The sequence below is a fragment of the Musa acuminata genome, chromosome BXJ1-1 (genome assembly GCF_036884655.1).
Source record: "Musa acuminata AAA Group cultivar baxijiao chromosome BXJ1-1, Cavendish_Baxijiao_AAA, whole genome shotgun sequence".
Classification (NCBI taxonomy): domain Eukaryota; kingdom Viridiplantae; phylum Streptophyta; class Magnoliopsida; order Zingiberales; family Musaceae; genus Musa; species Musa acuminata.
Window position 1 is genome coordinate 13,038,453 of NC_088327.1, and position 16,965 is coordinate 13,055,417.

At 41.9% G+C, this 16,965-nt stretch overlaps 3 protein-coding genes across 4 annotated transcripts; 1 reads left to right on the forward strand and 2 right to left on the reverse strand.

The window, feature by feature from the left end:
* Window positions 1-543: 543 nt before the first annotated feature.
* LOC135585918 (pentatricopeptide repeat-containing protein At2g13600-like) lies at window positions 544-6,276 on the reverse strand. Of its 2 annotated transcripts, XM_065184556.1 has the most exons (2): window positions 3,914-6,276; window positions 544-1,186 (listed from the first exon to the last, which is right to left on the reverse strand). In XM_065184556.1, exons 1-2 carry the CDS (start codon window positions 6,152-6,154, stop codon window positions 1,109-1,111), a joined length of 2,319 nt encoding a protein of 772 aa, XP_065040628.1. In that variant the 5' UTR covers window positions 6,155-6,276; the 3' UTR covers window positions 544-1,108. The 2 variants fall into 2 exon arrangements, with proteins under 2 accessions (XP_065040628.1, XP_065040637.1); XM_065184565.1 differs by lacking the exon at window positions 544-1,186 and having other exon boundaries at window positions 3,730-6,275.
* Window positions 6,277-7,379: 1,103 nt separating this feature from the next.
* On the forward strand, window positions 7,380-9,591 carry LOC103997578 (high affinity nitrate transporter 2.5). Its single transcript, XM_009418848.3, has 2 exons — window positions 7,380-9,049; window positions 9,148-9,591. Exons 1-2 carry the CDS (start codon window positions 7,899-7,901, stop codon window positions 9,392-9,394), a joined length of 1,398 nt encoding a protein of 465 aa, XP_009417123.2. The 5' UTR covers window positions 7,380-7,898; the 3' UTR covers window positions 9,395-9,591.
* A 90-nt stretch (window positions 9,592-9,681) lies between these two features.
* LOC103997934 (short-chain dehydrogenase TIC 32 B, chloroplastic) lies at window positions 9,682-11,628 on the reverse strand. The gene is made up of 8 exons (XM_065192822.1): window positions 11,477-11,628; window positions 10,933-11,164; window positions 10,774-10,853; window positions 10,407-10,560; window positions 10,237-10,315; window positions 10,071-10,158; window positions 9,951-9,997; window positions 9,682-9,873 (listed from the first exon to the last, which is right to left on the reverse strand). Exons 1-8 carry the CDS (start codon window positions 11,604-11,606, stop codon window positions 9,682-9,684), a joined length of 1,002 nt encoding a protein of 333 aa, XP_065048894.1. The 5' UTR covers window positions 11,607-11,628.
* Window positions 11,629-16,965: the final 5,337 nt, after the last annotated feature.

The window sequence follows — 16,965 nt, forward strand, 5'->3', positions numbered from 1 at the left end:
AATATTATGTTAATGTAATTCAAATATGATTATATACATATATATTAACATACACATTTGTGTATGTTACAATGGATAAAGATGTGAATATTATATGAATCTAAAACAATAAAGAAATTAATTCAGACACATCCATTCCATTTATTGGATAGGAAGACGAAGAAAAAAAGAATATATCATGATCCACATCTTAAAAGATTCTGGATTGCAAACCTCGAATATATATATATATATATATATATATATATATATATATATAAAAGGAATTGGTGCTATCAACCTCATCCTTGCGTCTGTAAACAGTACAGTTCTTTATTACATGTATGTCAGTTCTTTATTACATGTATGTCACTGACAAAACATATATGATATATGTGTATTATGTCATTTTTCTATCTAAACGGAGAAGAATATCACCACACATACAAATATATATATATATATATAGTGATATTCTTCTTAAATAGAAAAATGACATGAAACACATATGCCATGTATGTTTTTGTCAGTGATATGCATGTGATAAAGAACTGTACTGTTTGCAGATAAAAGGATGAGGTTGATAGCACCAATTCATTCTCTCACAGATGGGTTCCACATATTCCAAGTCAAGTCTACATTTGTAGGACTTGTCCAATTAGATAGTCTATAAATAATTTATGTCCCAACTCATGCAAGTTATTTGAGACTTAAATTACAAGGTCTCTTTTATATATATATATATATATATATATGGACTTAGTACGCAGTGACAGCTAGGTGTCCTTGAGATAGGGTTGATGTGAGCCACATGCATCCATGAGTAGGTCACCTACTTCTTCATTTGAGGGTTTGTGGGAAGGAGAGAGAGAGAGAGAGAGAGAGAGAGAGTCACATACTTTACTGTCAAGAGAGTCGCATACTTTACTGTCAGTCTCCAGCTTCCATGAGCTCCACACAGGATAAGCAACGGCAAGGGATTGACCCCCTCCAACTTATGGTGAGAGAGGTAAGTTTATCCTGGATTGACAAGGGATACAGTCAGTAGATTTGGAAACCAATACTGCTCACTCCTTTTGGATTTGTCCCTGCTCCATTTAGTTATAGCCAACACTAGAATAAGAAAAAGCTATTTTGGCCACCCATCTCTATGCGTTTGGCTTTTGGCATCACTTGTGAATCTTAGTTTCCTCCTCATGCATCTCAACTGAAAAAAAGCTTTACATGATCAGTAAATTGCATATTCTTGTAATACATAACTACTGCAAACAACTACATCCAGAATTCTAATTGTAGGATAATTTACAGTAAAATATAAGCAGCAGAAGCACAAAAAGCTGTTCTGGATGTTATCTGCTAAACCTCCTCTGGAAAGAACAGAGAGAGAGAGAGAGAGAGGGAAAAAGGCATATAAATGCAGCAAATAGGAGTCAAGTCACAAATTATTACATGGGCTGAGAGAAAATGACATGCCTTGGCCTATGAGTGAATTGTGGCCAGTCATACATGATTCTTCACAAAACAGAATTCCACAAAGTTTATGTTGTTGGCAGAAAGACAAAGCAACCTCAACCAGAAGTTAATACAACAGCTGAAACAAGTGAAGTCCCACATAGCTGGCAAGAGATGCTACACCAAACACATTTACAATCGGGTGAGTTATATCTGCTAGCACTTGATCACATGCAAATGCAGGTACATGTTTAGCATAAGACATTAACCAGAGAATCTAATCAGCTATCACAAGAAGCATGCAGGATTGTGTTGCAGACAACTTCTCAATGGTGTGTCATTTCTTAATACCCATTTATAATTCTTTTAATAATTTTTTATTTCATATTTTTTATAATTCTATTCCTGTATGCTCATTTTCTCTTGTTAACCTGAATGTATCTGGTTTCTACAACATATCTGCAAATTTCTTGGTTATTTTTCATGCTACCTTTTAAGTTTTTGGATTTATATATTATGACATTACCTGGTTGTGATAAAACCAGTTTCCTGGGGAGTCATTTTTGTCATTGTAAAGATCAAACAGCAGAGACAGGCTTTAAAGTTCATCAGAAAAGCTGCAAAGAAAATTACTGACAAAAAGAACACAAAGATTCCATAGATCTATGATCACTCACACACTTTAGCATCCTCATCTAGGCCAAAATGAATGCAATGCAGTGCCAAATAGTACAGCATGTGAACCCACCTAAATGATTGTCATTGGGACTAACAAAGATGGGGATCAGTACATGTTTAGTTTCAATCAGTCCTTACTAGCTCAAAAAGTTTGGTACAATGCACGAAACTCCAATCAATATAGGTTTTAGAAGAGAATACATGCATATAATCTTACTGTTGTAAATAGAGAGGTAATACCCTAATCATATGGCCCCCATGCTAATCAAATTCCTAAATCTAGATACTAGTTGAGACAGATTATAATTTGCTTTCAACACATTTCATCACCATGAAATTTCAGAAAACTGACAACTAACAATCTTATAAAAGAAGAGAAAAGAACACTTACATCACTAGGTGCCATTTTATAAAAGAAGAGAAAAGAACACTTGAATGGGTGATATGACATTTGACAAGAAAGCCAACACCTACATCACTAGGTGCCATTCATAGGATATAGTGTTATTACAGGGAAGACAAGTATGATGTCAAATGGTGTCTGTTAAGCCAGTACAGGTGTTGTACAGTATACCAGATCATTTAACCATTCCTTCAAAGTTTGGATTCAGAATCCTGGGCAAGTATCCATGGATGATCATTCTCCAAACCAAATTTTGTGCCATAGAGAACTGACACCAATGACACCAAAAATAAGTTGTCATCTACTATTTGGATCCAGATTTGTGGAACAAGATTCACTAGATATCAAGTTACTTGTGATGTGGTAACAACCATGAGTTTCATGCTTCTGCACATTCCATCAGAGGTAAACTGAAATCTGAAAATAAATTGATGTACTAAATCTAGGTCTTATTTTTTGAACAACCAGCTTGTAAAGACATCAATTCATATTAAGATCAGGACAATCCAAAACTATGATGTATCCACTAAAAAAAATAGAAGACATAAATAGAGAAATAATCTTAGTTCCACTAGAGGCAAGCATGTGACTTGCTGAGCACATAGGAGGAGTTGCCATCTGTTCCAAAAAAATTGTTTTCTAAGAGTCCAACCAGGAAATAGAATGTTTATGATTGAACCCTAGAAACTTGAGCCTCAACAACTTAACAACACCAATGAGGCTTTGGTGCACTGGTTGCTATCCTTATTTTCCTCTCTGGACTTCCCAAAATCGAAAGATTCAGTCCTTTGCTCAGAAGGCTTATGATCTGAAATCTATCATGCCAGTGATTTTGAATACCATCCTCTGAAATTTTCTTTTAAGGCCCTCCATGTGCAAAAGATCCATTCTTTAGAATTCAAAAGAATCAGCATCATCATACCCACCTCTTTCATCGCATTTCTGACCTCATTATAACCTTTCTAGAGATGTGGTGAAGAACACAAGGCATGCTGACTAAAATTTTAGGTCCTATTCTGTAATCAGTGAAAACTATCACTAGATTTTCAGCATCAATAACCCTAGAGCCTTAAACTTCACCATGTACTTGAAAGTTTGTCTTAACAGCATGTTACTAATCAACATGAATTGGAATAACCTTATCGCATATCATCACTTACAAGAATAATCACCGACAATTATTCTCTACTAATGTTGTAAATTCAGAAGGTTATTGATTCTAGTAAATCAGCTTATAATTACTCCATTGAACTCATCAATCATTCCTTTCATGAGAACAGGCAGCCTTTTGCTTATTGTGGCCTCCTGACACACGATTGATACATCAAACTAGTAGAATCAGGTATGTTGTCATTTATAATATGTCATTTCTGACATCACTAACTCCAAAACATCGTATACCTTTGATGATTTTGGATGCATTACATCCCAACTAAAGAATGTATGGAACTGATCTCTTATCTGAATTGAACTGCACCCTCCCACCTTCTTCTTTCCTAATCGTCTCATCTGAGTTCTCACCTTTGCTACATCTTTCCATCTCCCGCACGAAGCATATATGTTTGAAAGCAAGACATAACCAGCTGTATTCTCTTTCTCCAATTCCCACAACCTCTTGGCAACCCTCTCCCCAATCTCTTCATCCCTAAAAGTGGAACAAGCACTCAACAGAGCGGCCCATGAATTAGCTTCTGGCTTAATGGGCATTGTACTGATTATTTCTTCGGCTTCTCTCAAATGACCAGCTCGAGCAAGTAAATCAATAACGCAGCTATAGTGTCTCGTGTTAGGTGAGATGCCGTAGATCTCTTCCATTGAGTCAAAATACTGCAAACCCTTATCAACCAAACCGCAATGTGAGCAAGCAAATAGAACAGACAAAAATGTAGGATCTGTTGGAGCTATTGCTGCTCTTTTCATTTCTTCAAACATGGTTATGGACTCCTCTGCGAAACCATTGTCCGCAAGCCCCTGGATCATTGCAGACCAGGAGACCTCGTTCTTCTCAGGCATCCCATGAAACACTCTCTTGGTACTCTCGATGTCTCCACATTTTGCATACATATCTACAAGTGCTGTTCCAATGAAAACCTCATGCTGAATGCCAATCTTCACAATCCTACCATGGAGGTTCTTTCCTTTATCTAATGAACACAGGGTTGCACAAGCAAGAAGCACACTGGAAAAAGTCATCTGGCTTGGTGGTAGTTCTGAAACCAGCAGGTTATCAAATGTTTCCAGCGCCCGCATGAATCGTCCGTTCTCTGCATAACCTGAGATCATCGCATTCCAAGATGCAATATTCCTGTTGGTCATTGCTTCGAAAAGCTCTTCAGCTTCTTCTATCCGATCATTACAGCTGTAACCTGCTACCATCGAGTTCCAGCATACTATGTTCTTCTCCGGGATCAAGTCAAAAACCCGGCGTCCATCTGCCACGTCTTTGCACTTGCAATACATATCAATCAGAGAGCTACCGACAAAAACATCGGTTTCAAACCCAACCTTCAATGCGTGGCAATGGACGCCACTCCCAAAGAGCAAATTCTCACAGCCAGATGAAGCGCTGATGGCACTGGCTAAACAGGAGACGTTCGGCCTCTGACCATCGTGAAGCATGAAGCGAAAAAGATTTATGGCTTCCAATGCTTCCCCGCTCTGACCATACCTTGCGATCATCGTGCTCCAAGAGACCTCGTTTCTCTCTGGCATCTCTTCAAAGATTCGTCGCGCTTCCTTCAAGTCCCCCATCTGCGCGTAGACATCAAGAATGGCCGTCCACGAGACGACGTCCCGTTCCTCCATCTGGTCGAACACAGTCCTCGCCACATCCACATCACCCATCCTCAGATACAGAGTGATCAACGAGTTCTGCACCGACACATGCCCATCGAAGTTGGTCTTGACGATTAGCCCCACGACGCTCTTCCCCAGCTCGAACTCGCCCGCTCCCACGCAAGCCTTGAGGACGCAGGTAAACGTCACCTCGTTCGGCATGAGACCGGACGCAAGCATACGGCGGAAGTGCACCAGGGCGTCGAGGTGCAGCCCATTCAGGACGAACCCGCTTATGTACGCAGTGAAGCAGATGACGGTCTTGTAAGGGCACCTCTCGAAGTAGCCGGCCGCCTCACCGACGCTGCCGCGCTTCATGTGGCCGTCGACCATGAGAGTCCAGGTGACGGCGTTCCTATCGGGCATTCCGTCGAACAAGAGGCGAGCGGTAGCCAGGTCACCTGAGCGAGCGCTGTAGGCGACCATGAGGTTGCGGGAGAAGAGGTCTGGGGGCCGGCAGCGCTCGGCGAGGAAGAGGTCGCGGTCTGCTGGGTGGCCGGCGAGGGCGTACATGGCGAGGAGCTTGGAAGAGACGGATCGGTCGGAGGAGACGCCAGCGCGGAGGGCGTGGCCGTGGAGGGCGAGGCCGAGGGCGGAGAGGTGGCCGTCGGCGGAGCATAGGCGGAGGAGGGAGGCGCAGGTCTCGGCATAGGATTTGAAGGACTTGGGGGACCTGAGGGAGCCGCCGACGGCGAGTCTCCGCTTGAGGGTGCGGAGATGGGAGAGGAGATGGAGGTGGTGGCAGAGACGGGTTTGAAGGAGTGGGAGCAACGGGTTTAGCCTCAGCTTCCGCTGGCTCCGGTTCATTCCCTCCCTTTATTGCCTCATAGTTTGAATCAGCGCAGCCACCGGTCTTATCCAAAACGGAAGTCTGTAGCCAATGTGTTCGACTCGAGACCTCTTCGAGTTAAAATGCGTGTCAACTCTTATGGACTTAGTCATTGAGGACATCAAACGTGGAGATTTTAATTTATTTTCTGAGAATGAAATTATTTTCTATTTTACAGCTTGGAAAATTATGGTCCACTTTTTCTACCTCAATAATTATATAATAATTATACGATAAAATTTAAAAAAACACTTATTTTTATTTTTCCCAAATGAGAATCTCTTTTGTTTATCGAACGTTAATTTTTTATCTAAAAAATTATATTACTCTTACCTCTACGCCATTAAGCACCCCCCTGCTTTTGTCTTGACACAATCAAGAGAGCATAGTAACTTGAGAGATTGTATGATAATATTTTGATAACATGGTAGGATATATAAGAAGGAGGATAAGGAAGTTTCATTGAGGTCGATGATGATGGAATCAACAAGGCAAAGACAAGACCTTAGCGATAATCGATGAACAAGTCGAAGGATGATAAAACAAAGATGGACGATAACAAAGAGCATACATACTACACATACTGCATAATGGAATCGATAGGGTGGAGACAGGACACTTTCATCTTTTAAAAAATAAAAAGTATTTATTTAAGAATTAAAAAAAAAGCTCGAAAACTTAATTTCTTTAAATGTACCCATAATTGTATTTGATGGCTCCTGTTTCCCTCATATATAATTAATTATATTACCAATTTTTTCAACAATACATTTTTTATTAAAAAAATATATTAAGGCGAAAAATATAAAAAAAAAGATTTTTTATGAGGTTAATTCATCCTATAATTTTACTTTTTTGAATGCAAACATGGTAACATCAGTGTGACCTATTGTTTTGTTTGTATGTGGGCAAATTCTAGTATCTTCTAACGTGCACACTTCGATTGGCTCTTCATTACAGCTGTGGACGTATGGGTACATAGAACTCCCCATGCAATTTTTACCATGATAACATGGACGTGTTACCCATGTAACGCGGCGGTTCGCCCACCGGCGTCGGTGTCTCTTCTCCCACGCGAAAGGATACCGCTCTCCTCTCCAATTGAAACCGATGGGACCCTCCAACGCCCGACGAAAGGCATGGCCGCCACCTCGACCGCGTCTCCAGCATGAGGTGTCGAACGCTGGTGCGTGTTGCCGGCCTCACCTGTTGTCTTCGTCCTTCCTCGGCAACAACCGTCACGTTTACCAGTCCTTGCTTGAGCGTGATGACATCAACGGTGGGTTTCTTAGCGTTGTTGATATGTCGAGGTTGGATCACTGGCGACAGGGGTCTGTGCCTTTCCTTTTCCGTTTCACCCAGTTCACCACAGCGGCCATTAGGAATCTTAGAAGAGCAGGAGCCAAGTTAGGGGCTGCGACGCTGCGCATCAAATCTCACACCCTTCCCCACCGCCATCGCCACCACCAGCACCAGCACCACAACCACAAACTTCGCATGCCCCACAGCGTGGTTTGTGGCTCCTGCTTCTTCTTGCGTGGCCCTACTTCTCTTGATTATTCCTAAGAATGACGTAGCTGTGCCTTGGGAATCATTTGCGGTCTGCCTGGAGCTTCTTCGGATACGCTATATGTGTGCATTCCTGCACCACCATCAGATATCGGAGCTGTTGTAGTAGCAAGTGACCGACGACGTAGCTGTTGATTGCCGAAGGCCAGCAGCATGCAGGAGAAGGAGGAGGTCTCCAAGTTTGCTCTGCCGGTGGACGAGGAGCACAAGGCCACCGAGCTGCGCCTCCTCTCGGCCGCCGGCCCTCACATGCGGGCCTTCCACCTCGCCTGGCTCTCCCTCTTCACCTGCTACTTCTCCACCTTCGCCACCCCGCCCCTCCTCCCCGTGCTCCGCCGCCACCTCCACCTTTCCCCCGTGGACGTCGCCCACGCCGGGGTCGCCTCCGTCTCCGGCATCATCGTCGCCCGCCTCGCCATGGGCCCCGCCTGCGACCTCCTCGGCCCCCGTGTCGCGTCCGCGGCCCTCGCCCTGCTCACCGCCCCCGCCGTCTACGCCGCCTCCGCCGTGTCCTCCCCTACTGGCTTCATCGTCCTCCGCTTCGTCGCCGGCCTCTCGCTCGCCAACTTCGTCGCCAACCAGTACTGGATGAGCTCCATGTTCGCCCCCGGCGTCGTCGGTCGGGCCAACGGAGTGTCCGCCGGCTGGGCCAACGCGGGCAGCGGCGCCGCCCAGTTCCTCATGCCGCTTGCTTACTCTTTCATCCTCCGACTCAGCGGCAGCCCCTCCTTCTCTTGGCGCGCTGCCTTCTTGATCCCGGCGACGCTGCAGGTCGTAGGCGCTCTCGCGGTGCTCGCCTTCGGACAAGACTTGCCGGACGGCAACTTCGTGTCATTTTCCAGATCACAGGAGAAGAGATCGTTGAGGAAGCCAACGTCGAAAGAAGGCTTCTGGGTAGTCATCGCCGACGGCCTGGGCAACTACAGGGGCTGGATACTGTGCCTGACCTATGGCTACTGCTACGGGGTCGAGCTGGCTATGGAGAACGTGGTGGCGGAGTACTTCTATGGGCGGTTCGGGCTAGGGGTGGAGGCGGCGGGACTGGTGGCGGCCTGTTTCGGAATGGCCAACGTGGTGTCGCGGCCGGCGGGCGGGATGATCTCGGACGCCATGGGAAGGAGGTTCGGCATGCGTGGGAGGCTGTGGAGTCTGTGGGTGGTGCAGACCGTGGGAGGGGTGCTCTGCGTGCTGCTGGGGAGGATGAGCTCGCTGGGGGCGTCCATGACCGTCATGTGCTGCTTCGCTTTCTTCGCGCAGGCTGCCTCGGGGCTCACCTACGGGGTGGTGCCCTTCGTCTCCAAGAGGTATGCTCTCTTCCCCTGTTTCACTCCCGTCTTCTCGTTCCAAGCTTTTACTCGGTTGAAATCCTTGATTCTAATGGGACAATCCAAATTGATCAAAGGTCGCTGGGAGTGATCTCGGGGCTGACAGGAAGCGGTGGAGCATTAGGCGGAGTGGTAATCCAGCTGCTGTTCTTCTCAGGCACCAAGTACTCCAAAGAGACCGGCATCTCCCTCATGGGAGTCATGGTCCTCGTGTGCACTCTGCCAGTAAGCTTGATATACTTCCCACAGTGGGGAGGCATGTTCTGTGGCTCATCCACCTCGGAAGACGATGATCCAGAGGAAGATTACCACTTGCTAAAGTGACATCTCAACCCACCTCTGCTCCCAACTGTTGTACTCCATTCTTCCCCTGTAAAATCCAAGGCTGTGGTTTGCTGTGATGTCCATGTTTATGGTGGTCAGTCCTTGTACAGATTCCCTCTGTTAATTAAGTTCAGACCATTATGGGGTTTGAATTGTCAATGTTTCTACGTTCTATGAAAACGTTCATGGATTCTACATATATTCGCCAAGTTGACATGAGTTTATTTACTCGTACAAAGATGAACACAGCATGACAGAAGTCACTGCTGATCTCCGGATATAACACATTAAGTTTTGGCTCTTCTCGTTTGCCTGACATGATCACGAACTAACGCATGCGTCTTCTGCCACAGAGTTCGAGCTTCGAACTCATTGCCCGCCAGACTCGAGCAAGAAGTCTCGTTGCAGTCCACGAAGTACTTCCCGGAGACGCCGATCAGCTGTGGGCTCAAAGCCACATAGCAAGTGGTGGATGCTCCCTGCAACCAGGAATAACAGTATGAGGCATGCGAATACTCGTGTCGCATTCGAAACAGGAGGAATCAATCATCGAGACCTGTGATGTCGATTTCAGTAGCCTTGATGCCAGGAAGAACACCGAATCTGTATGATATATATAATCAATAATTTTCATTCGATTCAATTCATGTTATGGTGACAGAACGTTCATATATACCTGTGATCAAGCCCTTATGATCCCTGATGATTCCAGTCTTCACTACTCCTGGATGCACTGCATTGATAGTCACCATTGCATTTCTTCCCTGCAAGAAGATGTATTTGCAATTAAGCTTGGATCTCGTGCAAGTTCCAAATGACACTACATGTTTTGTTGTGCACACTCGCAGTCTTCTTGCCAGCTCCTTGGCATGCATTATGTTGGCCAGCTTGGACTGCGCATAAGCTTGCGTGCCATTGAAGCTGAAACAGAGTAATCATTTCCAAGGTACATGAAGTCTGAGAAGTATTCTTTCTCATGTTGATGAGGAAACCATAAGCAAAGGAAACATACTCCTTGGGATTGAGCATGTGGGAGAGCTTGAATCTTCCTCGTTTCACCCATGTATGTATCACTGATGACACGTTAACAATCCGTCCTTCGATTCCTGTTCTTGCTGATGTCTCAATCATCTTCTCCAACAAGTTCTCTGTAAGTAAATAGTGACCTACAGTGGATCAAAGAAACAAGAATGATGGTTTCTCTCTTCTGAAGGCAGCAGGACTCGACTCGAGATGATGAGTGACAGATCAAGAAATAGTCCCACTTTCTTCTTCTCAAGCAGATCTACACGACATGCATGCATGTCCTTCCTGCGTTATCAACGTAATAGCAGAGCAATTCAAGCATGCATGCATGGATGAGGAGAAAGAGGACTTGCCCAAGTAGTTGGTGGCGAAGGTCATCTCAAATTTGTCTTCTGTGAGCTGCAACTTCTTGCAGTATTTCCCGGCATTGTTTCTGCAAAGATCAGTGTCAGCTTTTGAATCTGAATGCTCAAAGAATCGTGAGCATGCAGCACTGTCTACTTCTGACTCACACGAGAATGTTCAGTGGTAATCCAAGAGACAAGAACATGGAGCAGAATCTATTGATGGAAGCAAACGAGCTCAGATCCATCTCCATCAGAATGATCTCTGCCTCTGGACTCTCTCCTTGAATCCAGTCTTTGACTTCAGCAGCTCTCTTCAGATCCCTCGCCGGGATCACCAGTCTCAGCCCTCGTTTGGCCAACACTCTCGCCGTTTCCGCGCCGATGCCCGATGTCGCTCCTTCGATCACGGAAACCAAAGTAATGTTCATGCAGATGATTACCAATTCTTGATGCTAATTACTGCATACGAACCAAGGCATTTGGTCGAATACTTGATCAAACTGTATGACGCTTTTAGGACAATGCAAGCTTGTCCCATGAAACCTACCACCAGCCATGCAATGATTAATTATTCCCTTCTATCCTTAAACCTACCATACTTTAGTATCCTTAGTGAAGATTCGATCAAGAAAAATATGCGTTGGCACTACTCCATGTTACTGAATTAGGAACATTAGAGAGAGAGAAAGAGAGAGAGAGAGAGACTAACCAGTGATGATTGCAGTAAGATTAGAAGGGTTGGAGCAGTAGGTATCCTGTGTGACTTGCTCACCAGTGCAGCTGGATCCAAACCCACTTGGGCCAGCAACACCCAACAGGTACCTCAGTGTTTCTCTCATGGTGGAGCACAGCTTCAGCGTCTGTAATGGGGATCACAGGCTTCGCATGAACACCTTCGCCACCTCTCGCCCTTTTTATACACGAAAAAAGGGAAGAGTGTCACGAACATGCAGACACCAACATGACGTTTAATGTCATCTGCCATCCATCCCGTTGCACACCGGTGACTGCTGTGAAAAGATGGATCAGTTCACTGGTGCAGCCCTCGATCGCTGGAACATGCTCACTGCGAGTCCGATGGAGTCCTTTTAGTACTGGCTATCTAGTGATAGGATTGGGAATGGCTACTGCATGTGTGAGTCCAAGCATGATGATGGCTAGGTGTTGGATGGATTGGGGAGGAAGGAAGCATTGACAGGGACTCCTCGGGCACCAGGACAAACAGCTTGAGGACACCGGGGGGGCAAACCTTATGATTCCTGCCTGTTCCACAGCCAGCACACTTGCAGTAGAATGCTTTCCTCATGGCGAGTAAAGGTGGAACAAGAGCAGGCTTTAGATTGCATGCTAGATCACAAACCAAACGTGTCCCACTGTCACCATGCACTTGATTCATCCCCGAGTCTGCAGACTGGTGTCGGTTGCATCAAGGTTTTCATGTTCTTCCAAGGAACACTGCATCCCTGATTTGCTTATAACGTGCTGAGTCAAGAGATTAATCCATTGTTTTTCATGTTCATACCATCTTGATTTGTCTCCATCTGCCAACAATCCAACAAAAAGAGGAAAGCAAGAGAACTGCTAAAGTTTCTCCAGCTGAAACCTTGCAACCCTGGCTAGCCTCCTAAGACAACAATCATGTCCCCCAAAAGCTCAGAAATCTACTTCATCTTCTTTATAGAGTTGAATCATTAAGCACCATCTTGTTTCTCAGCGTTCTTTTTCGCTTATCTCTTCATCTTTAGGCTAATCTCTCATTCAGATGCACACAATATGAATCTAGGATCCGAGGACTAGTCAGTCTAACTTTGTCTACATGTGAAGCAAGATTTAAGGGAATCACAAGCTAATCGTTATGCTGAGGAACAAGAAACCTAAGTAACTAAGATTACATATATATATATTAATCACCTTTACTTGAGAAGGCTATGGTTATGATGAGTATTAATTAACATGGCAATCATCCCATAACCAGGCAATAATCTTGAGAGACTCTTGCAAATCATCAATTAATTAGGACAGCTGCTGTATGTGTGCTTCTCACTTGGGGCAGCTCAAAAGAGTATCAAATGCCATGACTTGGGTGTTGTGCTCACATCTACTGGAGTGCACAAAGTGCCAAGAAAAGATTCACAGTGGCAAGTGATTGCTGAAGTGCCTTTTTAAGTAGGCCACCACTAAAAGCACTGAGCATCGAGCAGAAAACAACAACAGGGAGTTGCTTGTGGCAGCATATGTTTGCTACTGATAGCTTAGAGAAATTATGATCACCCGCACTGAAACTTCCGAGTACATTCTTCCAGTTAATGTGTTGCTAATGTCTCATAGCAGCAGGTTCTGCTTGAGGCAGCATGGTGATGGGCAATGTTAAAGAACAAACCAGAACTGGTCCTTTGATCTGACTCAGTAATTGAGAAGGTTTAGTTGGACATAGCATTTACTTCCTCCTAGAAAATTGGTGAAAATAGGTGGAGCAGACAGATTAAGGAAACTAATAAAATTATTTTATATGAAATAGAAATCTAAAGAAGAGAGATTAGGAAATGGAAGCCTGAGGTGTAACAATACCAACGAAATGAAGATTAAGGTGGTATATTAGATTATTGTCCAAGGCATGACATCAATCTTACGTGTGAATGACAGTCGAGATTGGCACCTCAAGATATGTCTGACTCATGCTGCCAGCACAATCGTAAAGACACTTAATTGTAATTTTCATCATCTTGATAATATATATATATATATATATATATCCTCGAGATTACTTTGTGCATCTATTCCGGGGGATATAACTCTCGACAAGAATTGATCTTGAATCTAATTCTCAGTACTAAATTTGTCGAGAAATTTTTTTTGGCTTTTGATGTTGACTATTGTATTGATGACTTATTGTTTCACTTGCATCTCGAGAGTGAATAACTTTTTAAAATTTATAGACTAAGGGTCAGATTTAATTCTATAACCTTCAATCTAACCATAGACTACTATCCAGGTGTAAAACCAATACTAATTCAATTTGATCATCTCTTATAGTAACGATCATTGTAAGTCAATTCTGATTATTCTTCCACTTCTTTAGGAAGAGTTTAGGGTGAATCTTTCAACATTTTTTTTCTTTTCATGTATGACTTATAATTTTAGAATGATTGCAAAACAAATCATTTCTTTTAGAAGAAGATGTAGTTTTATTACTCCCGAGGTTCTTCTCGGCTTTCGGATGCTTTCCTTTTGCCTTCTCTATATTCTTCTCGGTATGGGTTCAATTCTTTTCTAGATCATCAAACTTGTTGTTGTGATGTCATTAGTTTTAAAGATGCACTGTTCTGTGTTTATCTAGGCATGGAGGCTAGTAGTATATTTCATAATCATCGAGGAAAATTATAAGTGTCATCGCTTGTTATTAGAACTCAAAGGTACATTTTTACATAGATTGGTTCCTTCCTTGACATATGTAGTGCTACTTTCTTCATCTTTCTTTGAGATATCCCATATGATATAATTCTTCTCGTATAAGTCTCTTGAATCATGTCCATAATATATCTTCATCGTTATTAGTTCGAAGATGAGTTTTCTATCATGTAAGAGCATGTCCAATCAAATTGAGTCACTCAAGCATCATCCTATTCATATTATTGTAGTCATATAGATTAAAATAAGTATCAAGTTTATTAATCCATTAGTTTAATATATCATTATTGATTGAGTCATCGTAAAAGGGTGTGTCAATGTGAGACTCAGACACCAAAGGATCGAGTCCTTGCTGTGTTCCTCAAATAGTCACAAGATACAACAACAACAATTATCACCCACTCTCATAATTGGTTCATCATAGTTGTTTACATAGGCGCTCACAGAAGTTCAAAGTTTTCTAGGCACATGTCAATAACTTCATAAGTTTATCTGATTTTTTTTAAAATTCTTATGACTCATTTACATTCCTTTACTAAAATAGGTCAAAGTTTCGAGTGGATGAAAAAACATGATGCTACGTTCCACTTGCTAAAGAAAAAAATCAATAAAACGCTCGTGCTAGTCTTGTCGAATCTGTAGTGGCAGTTTGAGTTGGAGGCAAATACGATATAGGCTGTTTTGATGCAAGATAATTAACTTGTGAGATACTAAGATATTCTAAGAATCTCAAAAGAACTATCCCACTTATGACATAGAATTATTCATGCTACATCAAATAATCAAATATTGGCATACGTATCTCCTAGGGAAAGAGATGATCATCTACACTGACCATCAACCACTTCAATATCTTTAAACATAATCTAAATTGCAGCAAGCATGACACATGAAGGATGTTATATTTACAACAATTCAAGTATAAAAAGGGAGTGCAAAATAAGCTACTTGACATATTATTATGACTCCTGATCATAAGTCTTTGCTTATATATATATATATATATATATATATATATATATATATATGCAAGTCATACATAGTGTTCATGAGGATTATGCGAACATGTATAGGAAGACCAGAATTTAAAAATACCACAGAGAAAATCAAGGTAAGAACTAATATAAAATTCATACTCTTAAGGAGGACTATTCTACAAAGGTGCTCAGCTTTGAATATCAAAGAAAATAGATCATATGAATTGGATATAAGAAGCACACCCATTAAAAGTCATCGTACACTTTGGCATAAACAAAACTATGATAATTCTACGACTAACATGTTTACTGGCCCCAAATGCAGCAAAATGTGGCTCAATTTATGTGAGGATGCATCTTTTATAGCTTTTCAAAACCAACTAATCGAAAATTGGGGTTATACTTTGTTGCTTATTCCATCGTCGCCATGGGAGAAAAGTCTACTGACAATAAGATGGAGACACAACTATCTATTTGAGATAGTCAATAAATTTTTAAAGATGATAGTGATCATGCAAAACAATCATTAGAGAAGGAGCAGCCCGATTATTCTTCCAACATAATGGAAGAATAATTATATCTAATTATAACAAGTATTTCTTGAGAAAATTTTGAAGTTCATTCTAGACCATAATGGACACCAAATTGAAGAAGAGCATAACTTTTTATCAATAAACCAATGGTCAAACTAGTAGCAAACCATATCATGGTTCATTTCCTTTGAGGATACAACTCTCGACACGTGATGGCATGGGACAAAAGTCTATCACATCTTCAATATTCTTTCAATTACGCAATGCATATGTTTGAGTTATTTACCGATCAAGATATGTTTGAGGATACAAATCACCGATCAGGATATGTTTGAGTTATTTACCTTAAGTTCTTTTGATTTATAGTTCACAATCGATTTGGAATCAGCTACCTCTAACAAATGCAATGCTAACACATGATTAACGTGGGATTCGGGTTTGATGATCCGTCGACTCGATACCATCTTTCAAATAAAAGATTTGATGAAGAAATAAATTATCATAGAAAAATCAAGCATAAAATCAAATAAAAATAACTTGTATTGTTTGTAAAGTTAAAGTCCTATAAAATTTGAAAGAATGAAAATAGAAGCATGAAAGAAATCTTATAAATACATGAAAACATATGTTATTTTTGGATAGCACGTCGATACTCTCGATAGGTTGCGATCGTTGTTGATCTTCAATCTCCTCCTCTCTTTTCTACTAAAATCTCCTTATGAGATTTGGACAATAGGTAATAGGTATTGAGGACTTTTCGCAATAGCTAAATGAAGCTTTCTAAAACGTGAAGAGAAAGGTTGTGACCGAAAGAAGTTGGCTATAGCAGTGCATAATTCTTTCTTCTCATCTCTTTACTACTGCTTTAAGGTTACAAAACTAAGATCGAGTAACTCTTTGCTGAAGATTAAATCTTCATTTTTTTTAGATGGAAACATATGTCCTAAGTGCTTAAACTGGATTTTTCTTGTGAAACACAACAATTAGAATTTTCCTAACGTGCACATATATATATATATATATATATATATCGACATGAAAATTTTAGATGCCACATGAATCATGTCATGTCATCAAAGTTTCATCATCAGATTTGTAGGATAAACAAAAGAGAAAGCTCTAATTGAACATGCAAAATCCAAGATATCAAACAAAAAAGAAAAACCTCAAGCACACATGCCAAAGGTTACATACTAAATGCGACATGAATCATGTCATGTCATCAGATTTGCAAGACAGATAAAAGAGAAAGCTGTAAAGGAACATGCAAAATCCAAGAT